The sequence below is a fragment of the Cetorhinus maximus genome, chromosome 1 (genome assembly GCF_964194155.1).
Source record: "Cetorhinus maximus chromosome 1, sCetMax3.hap1.1, whole genome shotgun sequence".
In the NCBI taxonomy this organism is placed as follows: Eukaryota; Metazoa; Chordata; class Chondrichthyes; order Lamniformes; family Cetorhinidae; genus Cetorhinus; species Cetorhinus maximus.
Window position 1 is genome coordinate 217,719,874 of NC_135879.1, and position 26,196 is coordinate 217,746,069.

Genomic DNA, 26,196 nt, shown 5'->3' on the forward strand with positions numbered 1-26,196 from the left:
AGACATTTGTGAGGTAGTAAAAATCTTGAAAGGTTTCCATAGTTTGTTTCTAGTTGCAGAAAGGTCAGTAAACAGACACAAATTTAACGGTAATCAGGAAATGAGTCCGAAACAAGGTGAAAAAAAGTCAGGATCTGAAATCTGAAAAAAGGGTAATAACGGGTTCAACCACCATTTTTAAAAAAAATGAATTTGCAGGGCCATGGAGAAAGAGCAAGGGTGTGGGACTTACTAGATAACTCAAACAGCTGATACAGATTGCTCTATTACTCTATGATTGCAAAGTCCTATTCTCAACATCTGAAAAGAAAAAGCATGGAAAAATGTAATTTTTTTTACTTCATTGAAAATATTACCATTGGATTGGAGAGGGTACAGAAAATATTCCAGAAATAAAAAGGGAACAAACTGAGAATAGATTAGAAAGATTAAGCTACAGTCTAATCATGACGTTGATAAATTCAATGGTAAACCCAAAATATTGCTACAAGGCAAGCAAAGTTAGAAGAGTGTACAGATTTTAACATAAACACATTAAGATCTTAAACCTTTTATTCAAAGAAATACACATACTAATAGTCCATTAGCTAAAGCAGTAAAAAAGATTGATGTTAAGGAAGTCATACTAATATTACTGAAAGGGAGACATGAGAAGCTTTTCATCTTGCAATTACCAAGACAAACACAAGAATGCCAAATTTCAAACAATCTCAACAATTTATATTACAGGAGAAAAAAGGATGCCAATTGGTTAGCATGTCAGGTCTGATTAGCTGAGGCATTCCCATAGAGAAATCAAGAAACAATGGGCTCATGTTTCTGGGCAATTCAAAAAGGGCAAGAGTAGCACATATTCCTTTTGTTTGGAGACCAGATCCCTGCATAAATTATGTTGCTTTTAACAAATGAAAATGAGCCATGTTAAAGAGCTTGACTAATAACCAATTTAAGATAATCAACGTGGCTATTAGCACTCAAGATTGTTCAACAAGTGCTGCCCAATCACAGAATGACATTGAACAGGTTTTGATTTCGGTTTTGCAAGCATGGGTTGATTAAGTATGTTCTGTACTCCATTATGAACAACCAGAGGAACAAGTTTGATTTGATCAGCAATCGTCAGGATTTCTGATGTTAAAGAAGTTGTAGCACTAAGGTGAGCAAATGACTAAAGCCCTAGCATGTGAAACTATAATAATCCCAACATGTATAGGGCCCTAGCCATTTGTTCACCTTGCAAACTCGACGCAGAAAGAGCATAAGGCTATCCTAATCAGATCATTGCAAGTTTTATGCAATACACAGAACAAATGAGCCAAAGGACCATTCAGACCTAAAAAATGCCCAGTCAACCTCAAATTACCCTGAAAAGGAAAGCATCTCAAAAGTTTGAGCAAAAAATTAACCAAGTTGTTTCATGCTGCAACTATGCAGTGGTGACGCAAGTGTTATTTTCCACTAATAGGATGCTGCCAATTCAAAGATGTTTTCCCAACACACAACGTCATGAATGAATTTGTGTTGGTGCAATGCCAGGTACATGGGCAAATCATCTCAACAATTGGCTGATCAAATCAAATAATTGTGGAGATTATTTGAACTTTAGCATTCTTGCTTTTGTCCTGATGAAAAGCTTTGGCAACATGTCTCTTTCCAGCAATATGCAAGTTCTGTACTGCTAAGCGATTGTTTGTACTACTAAATGGGACAAGTAAAGCCTTCCCATTATTGACTATATTGTAAGGGAGTTCAAATGAGCATTTCATCTGTTAAATATTTAATTACAAATGCCACAAGGTTCTCTACTAATGAAAACATGCAGATCACTCAATAGTCCAAGTGTTCTCCAACTATTCAAAGGAAATAGGTAGTGGTTAGAGGGGAAAAAAATTAAAAGCTATTTAATTGCTAACATTTACTGAGGGAGGTTACCAATTTGGGACTTGATCAGGATATCACAAATATTACCATAAACTCTTGTACACATGGCAGGTTTCTAATATTCAACTTTAATTGTCTCTAAAAAAATATATTCAGAGTTATACAAAAAAGGCAGAAACAGTGGAGTTCAAAGGAGGCAGCAATATTTGAGGTCAAAGGAGGAGGACAGGATACATTAGTTTTTACAAGTCAGATGAGGAAAAAAAATCAGATCTTCTCCATCTTGGAAATTAGTTCATCACAGATTTTTGATAGTTCCACATTTTCTTTAGTCTGTAGGAGAGAAAAGTCAGGTTTAGTAAATATCAGATCACTGACTACTTCCCCCACCACCCCTTATAGTACAAACTTGACATTTAATTAACAATCATCCTTCATTTATTAATGAAAAATATCCTGATTAAAGATAATTTCCTTATAAACATCCTGTTTAGATTAAGATTTCTATAGACTTATTACATTAAGGCTGTATATTTATTTATGAATTTTTATTACACATTCAAGATGTGGGCAGCACTAGCAAGGTTAGCATTCTGGTTGCCAAGATGGTAGCTGCCATCTTCAAATGCTGAGCAGCTCATTAGGAACCTTCAGCAGGGAGTTAAGTGCTGTGGCTCAGTTCATAGCACCCTCGCCTTTGAATCAGAGGGTTGTGGGTTCATGTCCCACTCCTGGAAACCAAGAACTGTGATTGTACTCAAAAGAGTTGCAATCTGTGACTGTTGATAACTCGAAAAGAGTATCAGCTCCATTGGTAGGAGGCTGGAGTCACATGCCAGGGTGCAAGGACAACAGGGTCATTTTCCTAAAAGGGTGAATAAGTGAACTCATTGTGTCTTTACAAACAATCCTATACTTACTGATGCCAGATTCCTAAAAAAAAAACTTTGTTACAATGGAATCTGAATTAGTGTAGGCTTCTGTAACTATTTCAGTAACATTTACCACTACAGTAACATGAACAAACTAGCTACATCATTTGGACTTTTTCCACATATAGTTCAACCTCTTACAGGAGCAGAGCAGGGCAGGGATCACTAGCACTAATGCTCTAATAGTCTGCCAAGTTAATCACTTCAATACACTCCCATCACCCCACACAAGCATCAACATTTTGTCCCATTATCAGGAGCCTGCAAGTTCAGTATTTCATCAAAAGCTGGACTTCCTCTAATGTTTCCCTTTTTTCAAAAGCTGATTAAAAATACCTGCCTTTTTTAAAAAAGCAAAAATAATAGCCACAATTCCAGTAAGAGCCATCTGGGTGTTAGACAACATGCAGTTGGTGTAAACTTTGGAACCTTTAAAAATATACACAAATCTCCCCTGGAAGCAGTCCTCCAATAACAACGTCACTGAAAGTTTTCACAATGAACTGCAGATAACTTGACCATTTTGTTTTTGGCTTTTGATAAGTGGCCAACTGATTTTGTATTGAATCTAATTTTATATCATGGAGCTAAAGATGAGATGAATGATGCTTCTTGCAATGCCTAACCACTGCATTGCAGCAAAAAGAACTTCCAATTGAATCCATTGCATCTTCAAACTTGCAAATTTAAGATCGTTTTTAAAAAAAGTCCAGCAAACTGACGTGCCACTTAAAATTACAATGTTGAACACTTCAAGAACTGGATTGATCTGCCAGATAGATTTTCTTCCTAGAGAATTTTTTTTTGGGAAGGGTTGACTAAAATAGTGGACAGAGGAATTGTCTATGGTATCCTGTTTATATGGATTTCCAGAAGGCATTCTATAAAATCCCTCGAGACTGATAGGTAATAGTGAATTATTGATAGAACGTCCATTTCCGTAGTGTGATCAAGAACATTATTGGCTGTCATTCCATAGTGTCACCTTGTGTCAGAAGAGGATTTAAAGATGAAGTATGATACAATGAAAATGTGTGTGCGCGCGCGTGTCTTTGTCTTCTGGCAAGCTTATTTTGTTTTAAGTCTGTGTCCTGCAACTTTCTCCCTTTAAACTTGGAGCCTTTGTCAGCTCCTCGCTCAACTTCACTTAACGGGATTACGGAGACATGGCTGCAGGGTGACCAGGGATGGAAAATGAACATCCAGGGGTATTCAGTATTTAGGAAGGACAGACAAAAAGGAAAAGGCGGTGGAGTTGCATTGCTTGTTAAAGAGGAAATTAACGCCATAGTGAGGAAAGATATTAGCTCCGACGATGTGGAATCTGCATGGGTAGAGCTGAGAAACACTAAGGGGCAAAAAACGTTAGTGGGGGTTTTGTGTAGACCCCCAAACTGTAGTGGTGATGTTGGAACTGGTATTAAACAGGAAATTAGAGACGCATGCAAAAAACAAACATCTGTAATTATGAATGACTTTAATCTGCATATAGATTGAGTAAATCAAATTCGTAACAATACCATAGGAGGAATTCCTGGAGTGTATACAGGATGGTTTTCTGGACTAATACATTGAGGAACCAACTAGAGAACAGGCCATCCTAGGCTGGTTAGTGTGTAGTGAGAAAGGAATAATTGGCAATCTAGTTGTGTGAGGCCCCTTGGGGACAAGTGACCATAATATGATAGAATTCTTCATCAAGATGGAGAGTGACGTAGTTGATTCTGAGACTAGGGTCCTGAATCTTAATAAAGGAAATTATGATGGTATGAGACGCGAGTTGGCTATGATGAATTGGGAAACGTTACTTAAAGGGATGACGGTGGATAGGCAATGGCAAACATTCAAAGAGCGCATGGGTGAACTGCAACAATTGTTTATTCCCGTCTGGCGCAAAAGTAAAACAGGAAAGGCTTACAAGGGAAATTAGAGATAGTATTAGATCCAAGGAAGAGGCATACAAATTGGCTATAAAACCCACAGCCCTGAGAATTGGGAGCAGTTTAGAATTCAGCAAATGAGGGCCAAGGGATTGATTAAGAAGGGGAAAATGAGTACGAGTGTAAGCTTGCAGAGACATAAAAACTGACTGGTGAAGACAAATGTAGGTCCCTTACAGTCAGCAACAGGAGAATTTATAATGGAGAACAAAGAAATGGCTGACCGACTAAATACATACTTTGGTTCTGTCTTCACAAAGGATGACACAAATACCAGAAATGTTGGGGGAACACAGGGTTTAGTGGCAGGGGGGAACTGAAAGAAATCAGTATTAGTAGTGAAATGGTGCTGGGGAAATTCATGGGATTGAGGCTGATAAATCCCTGGGGCCTGATAATCTACATCCCAGAGTACTTAAGGAAGTGGCCCTGGAAATAGCGGATGCATTGGTGGTCATCTGCTGAGATTCTACAGACTCTGGAATAGTTCCTACAGGTTGGAGGGTAGCTAATGTAACCCCACTATTTAAAAAGGGAGGTAGAGAGAAAACAGGGAATTATAGACTAGTCAGCCTGACGTCGGTAGTGGGGAAAATTCTAAAGTCCATTATAAAAGATTTAATAGCTGAGCACCTGGAAAACAGTGGCAGAATCGGACAGAGTCAGCATGGATTTACGAAAGGGAAATCATGCTTGACAAATCTACCGGAATTTTGCGAGGATGTAACTTGTAGAGTTGATGAGGGGGAGGCAGTGGTTATGTTTTATTTGGACTTTCAGAAGGCTTTCGACAAAGTCCCACATAAGAGATTGGCATGTGAAATTAAAGTGCATGGGATTGGGGGTAGTGTATTGAGATGGATAGAAAACTGGTTGGCAGACAGGAGACAAAGTAGAAATAAACTGGTCTTTTTCCAAACGGCAGGCAGTGACTAGTGGGGTACCGCAGAGATCGGTGCTGGGACCCCAGTTATTCACAATATATATATTAGTGATTTAGATGAGGGAACTAAATGTAATATCTCCAAATTTGCAGATGAGACAAAGCTGGGTGGGAGGGTGAGCTGTGAAGAGGATGCAGAGACGCTTCAGTATGATTTGGACAAGCTGAGTCAGTGGGTAAATGCGTGGCAGTTGCAGTATAATGTGGATAAATGTGAGGTTATCCATTTTGGTAGCAAAAACAGGAAGGCAGATTATCGGAATGGTTATAAATTGAGTGGGGAAAATGTGCAACGAGACCCAGGTATCCTCATACACCAGTTGCTGAAGGTAAGCATGCAGGTGCAGCAGGCAGTAAAGGCGGCAAATGGTATGTTGCCCTTCATAGCAAGAGGGTTAGAGTACAGGAGCAGGGATGTCTTGCTGCAATTATACAGGGCCTTGGTGAGACTACACCTGGAATATCAAGTGCAGTTTTGGTCTCCTTATCTGAGGGAGGATGTTCTTGCTATAGAGGGAGTGCAGCGAAGGTTTACCAGACTGATTCCTGGGATGGCAGGACTAACATACGAGGAGAGATTGAGTGGGTTAGGATTATATTCACTGGAGTTCAGAATCATGACAGGGGAATCTCATAGAAACCTATAAAATTCTAACAGGACTAGACAGGATATATTCAGGAAGGATGGTCCCGACAGTGGGGGAGACCAGAACCAGGGGTCACAGTCTGAGGATACAGGGTAGACCGTTTAGGACTGAGATGAGGAGAAATTTCTTCACCCAGCGGGTGGTGAGCCTGTGGAATTCGCTACCACAGAAAGTAGTTGAGGCCAAAACATTGTATGTTTTCAAGGAGTTAGATATAGCTCTTGGGGCGAAAGGGATCAAAGGATATGGGGAGAAAGCAGGAGCAGGCTATTGAGTTGGATAATCAACCATGATTGTAATGAATGGCAGAGCAGGCTCGAAGGGCCAAATGGCCTACTCCTATCTTCTCTGTTAATAGGATCTTTGACTTGACTTCATGGGCATCTTTCCTTTAGGGCCTGCTCCATGTAGTTCTCTCCCAATAGACTGCTGACAACTCAGTATCTCCCTTGAGATCCAGAACTCACTTGACATTCGCTGTTATTTTAACTTTAGAGCAAATTATCTAAGATTCTTACTTATTTTTCTCAGCGATCTGCTAGCATGTCCAGCTAGAGGGAAACAAACTGCTTCCTCCACCTTAGAGCACAATCACTAACTGAACTCAAACTGCTTTCAGTTTCTCTGCCTGTGTGGGGCCTCTCTCTGGACCCCTGAGGCTAAGCAACCGCAGTCTTTTGTGCTTTGTTTGTTTTAACTCCCTGTCAAGAGTCGTAAACCTCATTAAAATCCATGCATGTTTTAAAGCGGAACAAACTCAAGTTCTCCCTTTATCACACAACTTACTTAAACTCTCTAGTTCCTAGCAATAGACTGCAAAAAAGCCTTTCACTGGAGGAAGTGTGGGGTCAAATAAATTATGATGCAGATGGGGTGCAGTGGGACAGGGAGAGCAAAACTTTTGAGCCACATGGTGGTAAACTGTAGGAGAAAACTAAAATATGGACGATTACCTAAAGCCAAGCCAAGAGAACAGACTCAGCTCAAAAGCACATTTAAGTCAGTTGTTAGTAAGAAAATTCAAATGAACGGCTTGAAGAGGGAGGAGGAATATTCAAATACCATTTGAAAGAGAAGCAGAAAAAAAAAGTGTAGGTTTTACCTTGAGGAGAGTATTTACAAAATGGCTACTCCTATATTCATCAAGACTTATTGGGGGAGGCCTAATAAGCTAGTTTAAGCACAAAATGAATCTCAAGTGTCAGAAGTTGCATCTGCAAAGACCAAGTGAAATGATCTGTATCAAATTTAAAATCAACTTGCCTTTTGTTCCAGACTCCTTTCCAAGGAATTGGCTTTCATTTGCTCCTTGCGTAGGTGAGCCTGGAGAGCAGCAATCTCTGCCTTGTATTTGTTACGTACTTGTGCTATCTCTTCATTTGCTCTTTTCAGGAAAAGGAAGAGGTTACAGATATCATAGTAACAAATGTCATTATAAAACTCGTGTTATAAGCCTCATACCTCATAGTACCCACATAACAGCAGTAAGCCTATGTTACTAGGAACAGGAGTTTGCTAGCCATGTAATTAGATCATAGCCAATCTGTATTTCTACTCCATTTACACACCTTGATCCACATTCCTCAATACTTCATTCATGGGTTTGACATCACTGAATTGTCCTCAAAAGGTGGTCAGTCGCCGCCTTGAACTGCTACAGTCCATGTGACAAAATGTACCTGGTACTGTTAGGCAAGGGAGTTCCTTCCAGTTTTTTTCTTATAAAACTTTACTGTAGCAGTTTGATGTTGTGGCATGCCAGGCCATTTTCAGAAGGCAATTATCAAGAAGAGTGCAGTTTTACTAGCTGGTTAAGGTGTGAATGGTGAGAAACTGGGCACCCTCCATTTCAAGCAGAATAAAGTACTCAGTTTAGATGCAAGTAAAGCTTGATCTACACTGGTAGAGTATGAAATGTTTTGAAGCTGGAGACATTCAGATTTTCCATCAGCTATCAAAATTTGCTTAGGGTGGATGGGGGAGGCGGGGGGTGGAAGGGGTAAGGTTAGCCTGTTAGAACCATCAGGACCTGATTAAAAGTCATTGCAGATTAATGGGATTAAAAAAAAAAAATCTGGAGTGGCCAATTTAACCTGCTGTGGTACCCCATTTCCCCATATTTTCCTCTTGTTTCATGGACATTTAATAGGGGATTATTAATCGTGGATTAAAAGTGACATTCTGGCTCAATAAAACATCAATACAGAGGAAATAAAAGCATGAGGATACTCACTGATTCAATTTTTCTTCAGCATGAACTTTCAGAGCCTGGTACCTTTGCTCTTCCTTCTTAATCCTTGCAAGATAATCCTGAGCACATTTCTTTAGAGACTCTTCATTCTGAACAAAGTAATAAGTGTAATTTTTGTGTCATTAACTGCAATTAGGCATCTGACCTAGCTATCGGTGATGCCATGTTTTAGTTCCTACACATTTGGACACAATCACTAAAAATGACTAAAAAACCTGATTGGAAACAAAAATGCAAGAGTCCAGAGGTCGTTTGGAGAGCAGGCATGTATCTGGCAAATGCAACTACTGTAGTAAGAGAATGGTACATTTTGGGAAATGGACTGAAGACCTAGAGGTCCAGGTCTTTAGAAAACAAGATTGCAGATAGAAAAAGAGAGCAATGAGGTTCCGGATTTTATTTACAGGACATTGAAAAGCCAATTACGATTGATATGTATGATACTAGTTATGCCACAGTTGGAGTACTATGGGCAGGTGATTGTTGGAGGTCAATCATCTCAGTCCCAGGACATCGCCACAGAGTTCTTCGTGGTAATGTCCTAGGTCTAACCATCTTCAGCTGCAATAAATACTTATCCTCCATCACAAGGTCAGAAGAGGAGGAAGTTCACTGATGATTGCAGTGATCAGTCCCATTTGCAACGTCTCAAACTGAAACATTCCATGTCCACATGCAGTGCAACCTGGAAAACTTTCAGGCTTGGGCTGATAAGCAGCAAGAAGATTTGCACCACAAAAGTGTAGGCAATGACCATCCCCAACAATCAATACCATCGCTGAATTCCCTCAAAATCATCCTGGGGGGGGTCACCAGTGACCAGTAACTGGACCAGCCAAATAATTACTGTGGCTACAAGAAGAGGTCAGAGATAGGGAATTGTGTGGCAACTAACACCTCCCAGTGCCCATCCACCATCTACAAAGCACAAATCAGGATTGTGATGGAATACTGTCCACTTGCCTAGAGGAGTACAGTTCCACCAATTAGCTCAACACCATCCAGGGCAAAAGCAGCCCACTTGTTTGGTACCCCATCCACTACCTTAAACATTCACCCTCTCTACCACAGGCACAAAAATGCCAACTGTATACCCATCCACAGGATGCACCACAGAAACTTGCCAAGCCTCCTTTGATAGCACCTTCCAAATACCACCTAGGACAAGGTAAGCAGATACATGGGAACATTAGCTGCAAGTTCCCCTCCAAGCCACACGCTATCCTGACTTGGGAGGTCACTTGCTCTTCCTTCAGTGTCAGTGGGTCAAAATCATGGAATTCTCTTCCTAACAGCACTGGTTCTACCTACACCAGATACACTACAACAGTTCAAGGTGGCACACCACCACCTTCAAAACATTTGGTTGGTTGTCCTCACCAATGACACTCATATCCCATGAAGGGAATTTAAAACTGAGCTGACATTTTGGAAAGGATAGGAAAGGCAAAAGACTAAATGATACAGTAAGAGGGCAGAGGGACAGAAAGACCTGGAGTTGATGTGCATTAGATCTTTAAAGGAAACAGGACATATTGAGAGTGTTAAGGAAAGCATTTGGGATCTTGGCTTCATAAATAGAGGTATTGAGTACAAAAGCAGGGAGGTTATGTCAAACCTTTATAAAAAGGTCTAGTTATGGCCATAACTAGAGTATTGTGTACAGTTCTGGCCGCCACACTTGAGGACCTTTTTTAACATTTGCCCTGAAGAGGGTGCAGAGATTTACCACAAATCACAGCACATAATTCAACCCAGTGTATAAAATGACCCCAAAATCATGTTTTTGCATATACACAGCATACAAGTCAACCCCCTCTTCAGCCACATCATACTATACTCTCATTAGTAGTCAGCCTCAATTTTTCCATGCTATTGCTTACTGGTATCTTATAAAAGTGTGCAAGGGATCAAATAGGCAATAAAAACAGTATTGTGAAGATGCACTGAAATTTAGACACACCCACATAGAAACAACCACATGTGGCGAACAAAGATGGCAACCACCCATATCAGTTGCTCACTTATACTGTGTACATTTGAATCCAATTTTAAGGGACTGAGGCTTCAAAAGTTAACTTACACATGGACATCTGTGGTACCAGAATGGTTCCAAGTAGGAGTGACTTTCTCTACAAAGTTAGGTTGGATAATCTGGGATTATTCTCCTTGCAGCAAAAGAAGTCAAGGGGTGAACTGATACAGGTGCACAAGATTATGACACATTTGGATAAAAGTAGATAAAGAAAAGCTGTTCCCATTAACTGATGGTACAAGGACTACAGAACACAGATTTAAAGGTTGGTCAATAGATGTGTAGAATAGGAAGAAAACGTCAGGAATATATAAAAGCAGCAAGTGGTAATGACCAGAACTTGCTGCTTACAGGAGTGTGTAGCAGAGATGATCAATTATTTCAAAAAGGATATTGGATGAGCACTTGAGGGAGATAAACCTGCTGGCCACAGGGCTAGAGGAGGGAATGCGACTTACTGGAATTCTCTAGATAGTCAGCATAGACTAGAGTTTAATGGCATCCTCTATGCCAGAATGGCTATGATAAGTCAACAGTAAATATTCCTATGACTAAATTTAATAATGGAAACACCTATTTAAGTACATTATTCTTACACACTCCCAACTGTAATGGTGCTGGTGTGCCTATTGTGCATTTCCCAGCACCTCAGATTATACTGCAGAGATTCCAATGCTCCGAACTGGCACAAAATAGTTTAACTCTTGATAGAAAATCAAATATGCAGAGAAGGCTAGAAAATACCACCAAAATGGGACTGAGTTACGATGATACATCCTGATCCAGTGAGCCCACCTTCTAACCTTAATTTGCCTGAAAACTTCACTTAGCCTCAACACGTGTAATGCCGGAGATCAACTAGCTTGAAGTAAATTTAAATAAGGGAAATTATGAGGGCATGAAAGCAGAGCTAGCTAAACTGAACTGGCAAATTAGGTTAAGGAATAGATCAATAGAGATGCAGTGGAAGACATTTAAGGGGATATTTCTGAATACATAAGATACATTCTAACGAGAATGGAAAACTCCTAGTGGATGACCCACCCCACTCACGGTTAACTAAACAAGTTAAAGATAGCACCAAACAAAGAAAAAGCACAGAACTGCACAAAGATGAGTGGCATATCTGAAGATTGGACAGAACACAAAAAACAGCAAAGAATGACTAAAAGATTAATGAGGGGGAAAAGAGTACGAGAGAAAGCTAGCTAGAAATATAAAGACAGTAAGAGTTACTATAGATATATAAAAGAAAAAAAAAAAGCAGCGAGTCTGGGGAATTAATAATGGAAAATGAGATGGCAGATGAATTGAACAGATATTTTGTATCCTGTATAGTGAAGACCGATGCAAATTAGATTCCAGAAGTAGCTGTAAATCAGGAAGTGGAAGGGAGACTCAGGAAAAATTATACAACCACCAGAGAAGTGGTACTGGCCAAATAGTTGGAGCTGCAGACTGACAAATCTCCAGGTCCTGATGGATTTCATCCTAGTGTCTTGAAAGAAGTGGTGGCTCGTGCAATAGTTGATGCGTTGGTTTTAATTTTTCAAAATCACCTAGATTCAGGTAAGTTTCCATTAGGTTGGAAAATTGAGAACATAACTCCTTTATTCAAAAGGGAAGGGAGGCAAAGTAGGAAACTTCAGGCCAGTTAGCCGAACATCTGTCATAGGGAAAATGTTAGAAGCTATTATCAAAGACGTTATAGCAGGGCACTCAGAAAAATTCAAGGTAATCAGGTAAAGTCAACATAGTTTTGAAAGAGGGGAATCATGTTTAACCAATTTGTTGAAGTCCTTTGAAGTAATAACATGTGCTATGGATCATGGGGAACTAGTAGATGTACTGTATTTTGATTTTCAGAAGGCATTTGATAAGGTGCTACATCAAAAGGTATTGCAGAAAATTAAAGCTTATGGTGTCAGGGCAACATATTGGCACGGATACAAGATTGGCTAGCTAACAGGAAACAGTAGGCATAAATAGGTCATTTTCTGGTTTACAAGATGTAACAAGTGATGTGCCACAGGAATCAGTGCTGGGCCCTCAACTATTTACAATTTATATAAATGACCGGAATGAAGGGACCGAATGGTAACAAAGATAGGTAGGAAAGTAAGTTGTGAAGAGGACATAAGGAGGTTACAAAGGGATATGGATAGGTTAAGTGAGTGGGCAAAGATTTGGCAGATGGAGTATAACATGGGAAGAATTAAAAAAAGCACATTTTCCGAATGATGAGAGATTGCAGAGCTCAGATTTCACAGGAATCTGGGTGTCCCAGTGCATAAATCACAAAAGGAGTATAACATGGGAAGAATTAAAAAAAGCACATTTTCCGAATGATGAGAGATTGCAGAGCTCAGATTTCACAGGAATCTGGGTGTCCCAGTGCATAAATCACAAAAGGCTAGTATGTAGTGTAGCAAGTAACTAGGAAAGCTAGTAAAATTATAACGTTTGTATTCAATTCCTCTTGCAATAAAAGTAGGGATGTAATGCTTCATTTATACAGGGTATTGCTGAGACCACATCTGGTGGACAGTATTGATTACCTTATTTAAAGGAAGGATGTAAATATATTAGAAGTTCAGCAAAGGTTTATTAGACTAATACCTGAAAGGGGTGGAGAGGGGGCGTGGGGGATTGTCTTATGAGGAAAGGTTAGACAGGAGAGGCTTGTTTCCACTGGAGTTTAGGAGATTAAGACACGACTTGATTGAAACATACAAGATCCAGAGGGATCCTGACAAGGTGGTTGTGGACAGGATGTTTCCTCTTGTGGGAGAAGCTAGAACTAGGGATTACTGTTTAAAATTAAAGCCCATTTAAGACAGATAGGGAGAAATTTCTCAGAGGGTTGAGTGTCTTTGGAACTCTTCCTCAGCCAAGGCCCCTGCTTTCATTCATAAATTCCTTTCTGATCCTGAATCAGCCCCACTCCTTTTACCACACTTACTTTTTATATGCCTATAGGTAGGTGACTTTTGGATTCCTTTTATGTTAGCGCCAGTCTCTTCTCAGTCCATTTGTTTCAATTCTTGTCAACTTTTTATATTCAGCCTGGTTCTTTGTTGCATTCTCCACCTGATGTCATAAGCATACCTCTTCTGCTTCATCGGTCATCCAGGGAGCTCTGGATTTGTTTGCCCTACCTTTCCCCTTTGTGGGAATATACCTTGAGTGTACTTGAAGGCAGCTCATTGTTCAGTTACAGATTTGCCTGCCAATCTTTCCCTCCAATTTATCTGAGCCAGATCCATTCTTACCCAACTGAAGATGGCTTTCCACCAGTTTATTATTCTCTCTGGATTGCTTCTTGTCCATAGCCAAGCTAAACTTTATGATACAATGATCACTGTACCAAGTGTTCCCCTAACACTTGATCCATCTCATTCCCAAGAACTAGGTCTAGCAGTGCCTTTTTTCCACTGGGCTGGAAACACACATTGTAGAAAATTCTCCTGAATACACTCTAGGAACTCCAGTCCCTCAAGTAAAATCAATTTTCAGTTGGGCTTAATTTGCCGCCCAAGATCACTGCAATCCTATTCACATTGATCATTTGTGTGGCAGTGAAAAGGCATCAAATTACTTGAAGCAGACTTACTTTTTTGTAACCCTCAATTGCTTCCTTCTGTTTTTCAAATCGCTTAAACAACTCAGAAAATGAGTTTTCAACTGAGTTTAGCTCCTTTAAGGCTTGCATCTTTTCTTCTGTTACTTTCTCCAGCTCTGCCTTGGCCAATTCACTCTTCTTGCCAGATTCCTCTAAATTCAAAATTCAAAGAAAATTTATGAAAATGCCAATTCTAGGTGATTTCAGACCAACCATTTAATACACACTATCTACAGCTTCCCAAAAAGTTGCAGCATCATGAATTTGCAAGTTTGTTAATTTTTTTGACAAAGATTGTAATTTAGCTCACATTTCAATTGCACAGAGGAATCTAAAGAGTCTGAAACAGTAGCACTCACCCATCATTTGAAAGGTCACTTCAGAATATTCATTAACAATTTTTCTAGGAGATAATGTACAAGATTGTTAGCTTTCAAAAGATTGTTCATATTTGCTTTCAGTGTCCAAAATTACAAGCAAACTTTATACAAAGGTTTCCTTACTTCATTTCTGCACACTGTGCCAGGCTTTCCTCATACTTCTGTTTCCATTCCAAAGTTATGGCTTTCTCACAAGTAACCTATGAAAATATTTTTTTTTTTTTTAAGCAAGTAGATCCAAGTGCCAGAAACCACTTTATATAAAAGCACATGAACAAATGCAAAAAAAGTTTCAACCTGCTATGGCAAGTGAAACTTGGAAAGCATCCCAAAATAAGACACTGCCCAGTCATACTGCAAAGCAATGAGTGCTGAGATGTACAATTCTCCAAAGATTACATTTTTTTCCCCTGGTGTGGCTTCAAGCAAGAGTACTGAAGAGGGTGAAATGTACTTTGTGAAGTGCAATGTGAATGAGGTAGGAACGTGGCCCGTCAAGACTGTTCCACCATTCAATGAGATTATGATTGATCTGCAACCTAATTCCAAATACCCAACTTGGCCAATGGTCTTGAGGGATATGGAGCAAACAGGTATCTATCAATACAAAAACAGAATTACCTGGAAAAACTCAGCAGGTCTGGCAGCATCGGTGGAGAAGAAATCTATCAAGGTATCTATCAATGTCAGGTTTAAAGTTAACAATTGATCTGGCATCAATTGTTGTTATTTGTGGAATGTGAAGTGTTTCTTAATGTCACACCGAACAGGTTTGGCTCTAATTTTTAGACTACGACTCCCTGTTTTAGACCCCAACCAGAGAGAAAGAAAAAAATAGGGTAATTTCGTGTCCCTATCTACTGTCATCCCCAAAACCTTCAACTGCAGTTAAATCATAACCCCTCAACTTTTTAAATTCCAGGAAGAACAACCCTAGCTACAAGACAATTTTCGATGAAGTCCATTGTCTAGAAGGGCAGACAGAGGAAGAAGTACAAGATGGAATGGCATATGGAATGCTCTCCTTCATTGGTAGAGGTATAGAATATAAAAGTAAGGATATAATGTTGGAATTGTATAAAACACTGGTGAGGCCACAACTGGAGTATTGTGTGCAGTTCTGGTCACCATATTACAGGAAGGACGTAATAGGTCTGGAGAGAGCGCAGAGGAGGTTTACAAGAATGTTGCCAGGGTTAGAAAAGTGTAGCTACAAGGAGAGATTGGATAGGTTGGGGTTATTTTCCTTGGAACAAAGAAGGCTGAGAGGTGACTTGATTGAGGTGTACAAAATTATGAGGGGGATAGATAGAGTGGACAGGATAAAATTATTTCCCTTGATGGAGAACTCTAGAACCAGGGGACATAGATTCACGATAGGTGGCAGGTGTAGGGGGGACATGTGGAAGAGCTTTTTTTACGCAGAGAGTAGTGGGTGTCTGGAATTCGCTGCCCAAGTTGGTGGTAGAAGCAGAAACTTTAAACTCTTTTAAAAAGTACCTGGATCTGCACCTAAAGTGCTGTAAACTGCAGGGCTATGGGCCGGGTGCAGGAAGGTGGGATTAGAAAGGGCACCTGGGTGTTCTCGGGCTGGCATGGACAAGATGGGCCGAACAGCCTCCTTCTGTGCTGTAACTTTTCTATGGTTCTATGGTTCTAAGATGTTAGAATAGGCAGATATGATTTTCAACCTGGTTGAATCTCTAGGTCAGAAAGTTGTGGGTTCAAGCCTTAAATAGACTAAGTTCAAGCCTTACATAGACTAAGTTCAAGCTCAAGCCTAAGTTGATGTTATATTGTCAGCTACTGTGCTTTAGATAAATGTTAAGCTATGAATCATGTAGATATTAACTTAACCATTCAAACAGGGCTCAAGGTTTCCTGTGCCCACTTTTAAAAAAAGGCAAAGAAAATAAAACTGGGTCAAGAAGAGAGTTTTGAGAAGGTACAGCAGAAAGGACAGAGATGGAGGTGAAATAACAAAGGGACATTTTGAGGAATCACAAACCAAAAGGATGTAAGAGGGGGTGAGAGGTTGGAGACGACTGCAGAAACAAAGTATGACAAGGTTATGTAGAAATTTTAAAGCCAAGAATAAATTCGTTTGAGACATTGTGTCTATTTTGACCAGTGTCGATTGGATGATGGCAAACAAAATAGCCAAATTGCTAGCAACTATAGATATAACTGGTATACTAATATTTTGAAATAATGTTAGGACTCAAGGGCAATAAAAAGACTCCACTACGACCATTAAAGAATACAACAAAGCTAACACCGGTGAACTGCCAGGGCTAGACAGAGACATTAAATGGTTACCTTGCCTCAGTCTTCACTGCAGTTCAGTTGTCATTAAAACAATGAACAATCCACAGCAATGTGGTTGACTCTCAAATGCCCTCTGAAATAGCCTAGCAAGCCACTTGCAAGGGAAATTAGGGATGGGCAAAAAAATGCTGGCCATGCCAGTGACCCCAACATCCCATGAAGGATTAAATTTAAAAAAAAAACACGTACAAGTCTTTAAAAGACGCAGTGCAGAGGTATTACTGTAAGGCAAAAAAGCATAATTTTACTCATGGGTTTGGTGGTGGGGCATGCTGGCAAGGTCAGCATTATTCCCATCCCCTATTGTACTCGAGGTGGTGGTGGTGAGGTGCTTTCTTCAATTCCTGTAGTCCATGTGGATTATAGCTTTTTGTCATGGGATTTGATAAATAGCCTACCGAGCACTCCATTGTGAGTCAACCACTTTGCTGTGGATTTGAAGTCAGACAAGACAAACAGGTCAGGATGGCAGGTTTCCTTCCCCAAAAGGACATTATTGAATAAGAAGTTGTTTTAAAAAAAAAACATGGTAGTTTCATGGTTACTAATACTTTCAAAAAAACAAAACTAGCTTTTCCATTCCAGATTTAAATTTAAATTCCCAACTGCTACAATGGGATCTGAACATTTCTAGATTGGTCATGAGTATAGTAACAGCCAGTGTGCTATAATGCCCCCAGGATATATACATAGGGAAATTTATTTAAAAAAGGTGTCTTTGCACAATACTAGTTAATCCTCGCATTGAGAATGTTAGAAAAGCTTGGTCTTTGTCTCAAAGTGAAGACATCAGGGGAATTTCAAGAATTTAAAAATAATATAAATGGATTATACTGTGCATCTGGACAGGCCATTTGAACTAGACAAGTTGAGGAAAAGGAGGGTCATGCATAGATTAGATGTCAAGAAGCTTTTCCTTTACATACAGCTTTGATGGTTGGAATAAGCTCAAGTGCAAATTTGTTGCAACAGTTAACAAGCAGAAGTCTTTTGCTATGGCTAATATTGCTGCGTCATGTACCTCATGGGTCACGGATCATCTTAAAAAGGAGCTCGTAAGGAATTCCCCCATCATGGGACTAGCATTGTCTGGTCTAAACAGTGGACTGCAGTTTGTTCAAATTCTCACTAAATATTTTTAAAAAGCTACGTCGCTGTAAAGAACAGCATGTTGCCAAAGCTTTTGCTTAGTACTCGGGACAAAACGCAAGAATGCCAAATTTCACATGGTCACAACAATCTAAACTACAGGAGAAAAAGATGCTAATTGGCTGAGGCATTGCCATGGAGAAAGCAGCAGGGAACTATGTGCTCCCCATAATTCATAAAAAGGCGTATGGCTTGATGGATGTGATGCTGCAATTAGACACTTAAAAAAATCCTGCATGTGCTAATAGCTACACTAACAACCAATATAACAAATTAGTCAAGCTTGTAGCAAGGCTCATTTACACCTGCTAGAAGCGATAAACATTCATGTGCAGAGACCTGTTCTCTGCAAACAAAAGGAATATATGTTCAAGCCTTGCTCCATGGCAATGCCTTTGCCAGAGTTGATCTGGCAACTAATGAGCATCTCCTCGGTATAAATTGTGATCATTTGGAATTTTTGCATTTGTCCTGATGAGTGCAAGACAAAAAGCTTCAACATGTCTCTTTTCATTAATATTCTGTACTCCCAAAGAGCACTGTATGTAATTTTCATCTAAAACAAAAAGTCTTGAACCTTGGAAACAGAAAACCCTGACAAATCTATTGTTACTTGCCTCTTCCTTTACAGCCAGAATTGCAGCATCCATGTCCTTCTGGCTGTACTTAAGCACTTCAATAATGGCATCCTCAGTAGGAATGGCGACTGATGCAAAATCAGGTACTGGATTGATAATGGATTGGATGTCAGGGATCAAGGTAGTAATATCCTAAAACAGAAGCGCTTGCAGTAAGAAATTGCACAGATTCACAACTTTCAGGAACCATCATTTGTTTACACAAGTTTACCACCCATTTATCAGTACTATTTAAAACTTCAGTAAGATTACAGGAGAAATATCTCATCACTCTCCCTTCTACTAGGGTCGAATTAATCTTAAATCGCTTATTTATGTTGCGCAAGTATTATTGTAGAAATGGGCAAGAAACAATCCAACTTTTTCTTCATAAAATCCAACTTTTTGATCTTAAAATGTCTTAGGGCATCCTGCTTTTATGAAAGGAACTATATAAATGCAAATTTGAATAACGGCCAAAATACATTTGTGTTGTATTATAAAATTGTATGACACTTGCTGTCAGTAGATTGACAAGTTAAGAGCCAACCTTAGGCAAAGATTTCAAGCTAAACAAAACCCTTAATGATTATGAAATAAAAAGGCTTAAGAATGTTTAATGAGAAATGTAATTTCAATGAAACAATTACTTACAACCAGTTTTTCTGATTGCTCAACATGCAGAGATAGTCTGGTTTCAAGATCCACAACGCTAGAACTGTAGACAAAAAAATGCTTTTACATAAAAATGTTTTCCAATCCTATTTCCAAGTTTAGATGACTTCCCAATTTAAGCATCATCATTCCAACCTCCAATATCAACATTCAGTATCAGGTATATCAGATATCAAACCATGATGTCAAGTGGCAAGGCAGCAGTGACCTCATAATTAAGTGTAAGGCATAGCCTATCAGTACAACATTGATCACTCACTCTTATATACCAGGCCTCTAAACAGGTAGGAGCACTCACTTGGAACAGGCTACTTTCTAAACATTTATGGTCACTATGGCAAATTTTTCCCCTGCATGCAAGCCAGTAAAAAGAAAAACAGAAAAAAGGAGTAAATAATATTTTGTCATTGATGAGATAGCAACCCAAAATAGAAAAAGTTAGCACACTTTCAACTGGACTTCAGTGAAACCTCTTGAGTTGCCTAGTATTTGAACTTATACAAAATGTGTATCCACTGATCATCCATCTGAAAGTCATTATTCATGTTAATTGTCTAGAGGAAGACACTTGTTTCCTCAACTGGTCATTTCCAATATGCTGTGACAAGAAATATTAACAAAAATCATGATTTTATACTGATGAAAAACACCATGCCACAGAAGAGAGTGGACCAAAATTAGATTTAAAAGAAATTCAACAAACTACATAAATTTCAGTGATTCTCTCCTATCTGAAATTACAGCTGAATTCAAAGTCATTGAGCAAGTCTTGGTTATTGTGGATCCAGGTGTTCTAGTAATCTTTACTTTGACAGTTCTCAAATGGCAGGCAACTACAAAAATGCTATACTGACCAGACACAAGGATGAGGAAATTAAACAATTGATTTACCCATCAGTTGCTCGGTTAGTCAAACCGAGATTAGTCTCATTGTATCTAACAGGACTTTCTCTCAAAAGGGGATCAAACTTCAGGTAGAGAGATTGCTTTCTCAAAGCAGAAGCATGGAACTGAAAATAAAATAGATTACATTCAATTCTCAGTGTTTTATGTTTAAGAATTAGATGTTTACTCTTAATCAAGCAAGCACTACATAACCCTAGATGAATTTCTTATCCCCTCACCACTGAGGGACAAAGTATGTTATCTTACAATGCGTGGCAAGACAAGATCTCGAATGAAGGCAACTGTACCAGAAATGCACCTGGGACCATCCTGCACATGCTGGAGCTCCAAAGTGGTATGCCACTATTAGACTGAATTACAGACTAGCCCAATAGCAGTCAAATGACAGTTAATCAGTTGCCAATATTTTAATTGGCTGTGTTGGGAAGGAAGACCGTTGATAAGTTTGTTGGGGTGATCAGAGAGGGGAATAGGAGATCTTAAATTCCCAGTTTGTAATTTGCATTACTAGCATTCTGAAAACATCATCTAAAAAAATCTTTACACTTGTCTATCAAAGGGGAACACCAGGGTTGAGAAACATTTAATGTGGGACTCAATTACTCAAGATAAATGGTGCACAAGCAATCACAATAACGATTTCACACATCCATATCTAAATCTCTTTCCAGTACTTCTTCCATTTGTCTAGACACAAAAACTTTTATAACTGAAGATGGCATCAATAGTTGAAGTGAATACTAGTTAGAAAACTTCCACAAGTCAGCTGCTTCAATCCACTGAATGAAAGCAAGATTTACATTTAGTCAGAATGACAGCTGTATAAAACTCAAATGGAAAGCAGAAATGCAACACAGTTTTAAAAATAAACAGCTTTAAACCAAAGACAGGCATATTATCTCTACTATTATCCAGCATTCAATGAAATGTTTACTGCGCAGGTAAATATGCCTATCTTCACATTATTTCAGTAATAACAGTGTGCATTTCAACATAAACAATTCACTAAAACTGAACCAACTCTTGAAATCTCAAGAGTACATTCAAAACTAAACTAGTCTTCATACTTACTGAAGAGTGGCCAAACTGTTCCAGGTAATCAATTTCTATTGGTTGATTAAATGCTGGGACTGTAACAAAAAAGAGAGATCAAAATTACAACAGTGTGGAAAACAAATTCAATCTCACCATAGTTTGAGAATTGAATTCAGTTCAAATATATTGAAATAAAAAGATAGCTTCATATTCAATTTTACTGATGCCATCAGGTTGTCATAAAAGCTTATATTGCTATTCTTGCCTCGTCTGGCCTAGGAGTGCAACTCCAATGTGATTAGCTCAATTACCAGTTGAAGAGGCCAAGCAAGTTAATAATAAACTACAACTAAAAAATTGTTTATGATGGCTCTTGAGGCCTGCCTTCAGGCAAGAGATGGACACTAAGTGTTGGCCTTGCTGGTGATGCCAATGAGAAAATGATTTGCACTTTCTGAAAAAGATACACTAATGTCTGATCCTTCAGTCCAAAATGCTCAGAGTAACAAGTGCACTAGAAATATTAAGGCATTACTAACTCCACAAATTTGAGATTCACTTAGATTGTGGAGCACGTGCAAGCAGCCCTGTATTTTGACATCCAATTTTAAAAGAATACCCTAACCAAAATTTCTCTCCCCCCTCCCTCACTCGTGAAGTCAACTTCCTTGATGGGGTATGAATGTCTTGGTAACAGTCACCATTACTTTATCCTTCAAGCACAAGCCACTAACAAATTTGAATGAAATAGATTGCAAACAACTAGTGTCTTTAATAAAGGTGCTTGTATCAAGCCACAAAAAGCAAACTTGACTCCCAGTCTGAAACAAAACAAATCACTAGAGAAAGTTTGAGATTTTTGCTTGCAGAACAAACTAGGTGGAGGGAGAAAAGGGTTCTCCTTGTTCCACTCAAGCACTTCCCTGGAACTCAACCATGCGCCATTAGCAACAGGTTAGAGATGAGAGTTCAGCTCTTAAGGTTGCACTGACCATATTAAAGAGAGATTGAGAGCTTTGAGCTGAATTGTTTATTAAAAAAGGTTTTCCAAACATTTGCAGAAATAAAAGCCTATGGCCCAGCTTAGCAAGTTTCAAAGGCAACGGTAGAATAGATTTCCCAAAGCCACTTAATGGATTCTTTTCAAATTGAAGAACCAACGACATTAAAGTTGCATTCTGCATTCATACTACCCTCTCACTAGAAAAAGCAGCTTGGGTTTCCTCCTCAAATGAAACCAAATGGGTAGAACTTAAACAAAAAAGGAGCAATCACATTGCTGGGAGTGTACTATAGGCCCCCCAAACAGAGAGAAATAGAAGAGCAGATATGTAGGCAAAGCTCAGAAAAAAGTGTAAAAATACTAGGGTAGGAATAGTGGGGGGATTTCAACTTCCCCAACATCAACTGGGTTAGTCATAGTGTGTTAGGTTTAGAGGGAGCAGAATTCTTAAAATGCATCCAGGAGAGCTTTTTAAGCCAGTGCATAGAAGGTCCTACAAGAGAGGGGGCCGTCCTGGACTTAATTTTAGGGAATGAAGCCAGGCAAGTGGTAGAGGTATCAGTGGGGGAGCATTTTGCAGATTGTGATTATAACTCTGTTACATTCAAGGTTGTTATGGAAAAGGACGGGCCAGAAATTAGAGTTCCAAATTGGAGGAAGGCTGATTTTAATAAGATCAGATATGATTTGGCCAGAGAGTGGACTGGGAGCAGCTACTTTTAGGTAAATCTGCATCAGAGCAGTGGGACTCATTCCTGTAAAGATAAAAGGATGGGGCCAACAAATCCAGGGAACCCTGGATGTTGAGGGATATACAGGATTGGATTAAGAGAAAAAGGGAGGCAGATATCGAGGGCTCAAAACAGCAGAAGCCCTATAGGAGTAAAGAACGTGTAGGGTGGAAACTTAAAAAGGAAATTAGGAGAGCAAAAAGGGGGCATGAAGAGTAGCAGGTAAAATAAAGGAAAACCCAAAGTTTTTTTTTTACAAGTGCATTAAGAGTAAGAGGATAACTAGGGAAAGAGTAGGGCCCATTATGGACCATAGTGGTAATTTGTGTGGAGCTGGAAGACGTAGGTAGGGTTCTAAATGAATACTTTGTGTTGGTGCTCACAAGTGAGAGGGATGGCGTGGGTATGGAAATCAGGCAGAAGGACTGTGATATAATTAAAGAAATTAGTATAGAAAGGGAGGTGGTTCGAAGCGGTTTGGCAGACTTAAAAGTAGATAAATCTCCAGGCCCAGATGAAATGTATCCCAGGCTGTTGAGTGAGGCAAGGTAGGAGATAGCAGGAACACTGGCAATAATTTTCAATACCTCTCTGGCTACAGGAGAGGTGCCAGTGAACTGGAGGACAGCCAATGTGGTACCGCTATTCAAGAGGTGGGGGGGGGGGGGCGGGAAAAAGAGAGAAAGGGATAAACCAGGGAACTATAGGCCAGTCAGTCTAACCTCAGTGGTGGGGAAACTATTGGAAGCAATTCTGAGGGACAGAATTAATCTACACTTGGAGAGGCAGGGGTTAATCAAGGACAGTCAGCATGGTTTTGTCTGACCAATTTGATTGAATTTTTTGAAGAGGTGACCAGGTGTGTTGATGAGGGCAATGCATTTGACATAGCCTACTTAGGCTTCAGCAAGGCTTTTGATAAGGTCCCGTATGGGAGACTGATAACAAAAAGGTAAGAACCCATGGGATCCAAGGCCATTTGGCAAATTGGATCCAGAATTGGCTGAGTGGCAGGAAGCAGAGGGTGATGGTTGAGGGGTGTTTTTATGACTGGATGCCTGTGTCCAGTGGGGTTCCACAGGGATCGGTGTTGGGTCCCTTGCTGCTTGTATATAAGTGATTTAGACTTGAATGTAGGAGGGTTGATAAGTAAGTTTGCGGATGACACGAAAATTGGTGGGGTGGTAAATAGTGAGGAGGATAGCCTTAGATTACAGGAGGATATAGACGAGCTGATCAGCGGCAAATGGAATTTAATTCAGATAAGTGTGAGGTGATGCACTTGGGCAGGACAAACAAAGCACGGGAATACTCGATGAATGGTAGGATCCTGGGAAGTACAGAGGATCAGAGGGACTTTGGCGTGCATGTCCACCGGTCCCTTAAGGTAGCAGGACAGGTAAATAAGGTGGTTAAGAAGGCATACGGGATACTTGCCTTTATTAGTCGAGGCATAGAATATAAGAGCAGGGAGGTTATGCTGGAACTATATAAAATGCTGATTAGGCCACAGCTGGAGTATTGCGTGCAGCTCTGGAATCCACATTATAGGAAGGATGTGATTGCACTAGAGAGTGTGCAGAGGAGATTTACCAGGATGTTGTCTGGGCTGGAGAGTTTTAGTTATGAGGAGAGAAAGAATAGACTGGGGTTATTTTCCATGGAGCAGAGGAGATTGAGAGGGTCATGATTGAGGTATATAAAATTATGAGGGGCATAGATAGGGTAGACAGGAAGGAACGTTTCCCCTTGGTGGAGGGATCAATAAACAGGGGGCATAGATTTAAGGTAAGGGGCAGGAGATTTAGAGGGGATGTGAGGACGAATTTTTTCACCCAGAAGGTGATGGGAATCTGGAACTCACTGCCTGAAAGGGTGGTAGAGGCAGAAACCCTCATAACATTTTAGTAGTATTTGAATGTGCACTTGCGATGCCATGGCATACAAGGCTATGGGCATCGTGCTAGAAAATGGGATTAGAATAGTTAGGTACTTGTTTGACCAGCACAGACTCAACAGGCCTAAGGGCCTTTGTCTGTGCTGTAGACCTCTATGACTCTATAACTATGACTTTGTTCTTTGCTTGAACTAACATTCATTACAAATGTTTTAAGATGATTACGTTTTGGACTGCCTCTTAAATTTAAGGTAGAATAGAGTAAGTCAGTCATGGGATCTGCTAGGGGTTCTTCCAGTCAGGCCTGTGGGGTTTGGTTATTATAGGGACCCTGCCCCAGTTAAGACTTACTGACTCCATGTGCTATATTTCACAGCTGAACACAGAGGCAGCTGTCTTGCCTAGTGTCAACTTAGGCTCCCAGAAAGTCTGATTGAAAAGCCCAGGACACTAGACTGAAACATCAGTTGCTGCAGTCTGTAGAGGGAAAAGGCTGTTTTTCTGTTTGTTTACCGGGCAGAATGCTGGTGGCAGCTAGTCCACTAGTTGAAGAGAAGGAACCCACAGCAATTCAAGGGCACTGGAAGATTTTCCCTCGTGAGGCTGCAAGAAATAATCCAAGTGGGCCTTATTGTGGGAATTCTCAGGGGACATTAGATTGGACATTATGACTCAACAAAACAGGGAGCTGGTGAACCTGTTGGAAGTGACTTCAGACTATTTACTGAAAGGACTGCAATTTTGTGGACAGTGGGCTGTAAATATACACACGTCAGGTTATTGATCACATTTAGACACAAGGGTTAATTTTCTGCGGTTTCAAGTTTTAGTTGCCTACTAAGTAACATTTAACAAATTAAAAAGCAACAACTAAAAGTCAAACTTGAAATGTTGTGTAATTTCTTTAAGTCAGTCACTGGTAATTCAAATTCCTTGTTTATTATTGGTCTCTATGGGAGTCATAACATTTCACATGTTCATCATAGCTCCCACCTTGAGGGTTAGAAGCATCTTTCACCTGCTCCCACATGCCAAGCCAATACCAATTTGAACACCATTGGTGTGACTAGCTAGAGCGAAAACTGGACATCACCTGGATTACAAATCTAAGATGCCCAATTATTGCAGTGAAATAGAATTAAATAAGAATCAAGAACCAGACCTCAAAAGTGCACGGTTTGAATGACAAAACAGCAGTTTGATGAGGAAAAGCCAAGTACAACC

General features: G+C 39.8%; 1 protein-coding gene across 1 annotated transcript in view; it reads right to left on the reverse strand.

Moving 5' to 3' along the window:
- Nucleotides 1-536: 536 nt before the first annotated feature.
- Nucleotides 537-26,196, reverse strand: part of LOC144687374 (transforming acidic coiled-coil-containing protein 3-like) — a 53,921-nt gene continuing 28,261 nt past the window's right edge. Inside the window, exons 8-17 of the mRNA XM_078553417.1 lie at nucleotides 21,378-21,436; nucleotides 20,292-20,410; nucleotides 19,380-19,443; nucleotides 18,726-18,878; nucleotides 14,755-14,831; nucleotides 14,611-14,654; nucleotides 14,243-14,403; nucleotides 8,577-8,683; nucleotides 7,607-7,727; nucleotides 537-2,214 (exon numbers count right to left, since the gene is read on the reverse strand). Of these exons, the coding sequence (XP_078409543.1) occupies nucleotides 2,149-2,214; nucleotides 7,607-7,727; nucleotides 8,577-8,683; nucleotides 14,243-14,403; nucleotides 14,611-14,654; nucleotides 14,755-14,831; nucleotides 18,726-18,878; nucleotides 19,380-19,443; nucleotides 20,292-20,410; nucleotides 21,378-21,436 (971 nt within the window). The 3' untranslated portion in view covers nucleotides 537-2,148. The remainder of the gene's footprint in view (nucleotides 2,215-7,606; nucleotides 7,728-8,576; nucleotides 8,684-14,242; nucleotides 14,404-14,610; nucleotides 14,655-14,754; nucleotides 14,832-18,725; nucleotides 18,879-19,379; nucleotides 19,444-20,291; nucleotides 20,411-21,377; nucleotides 21,437-26,196) is intronic.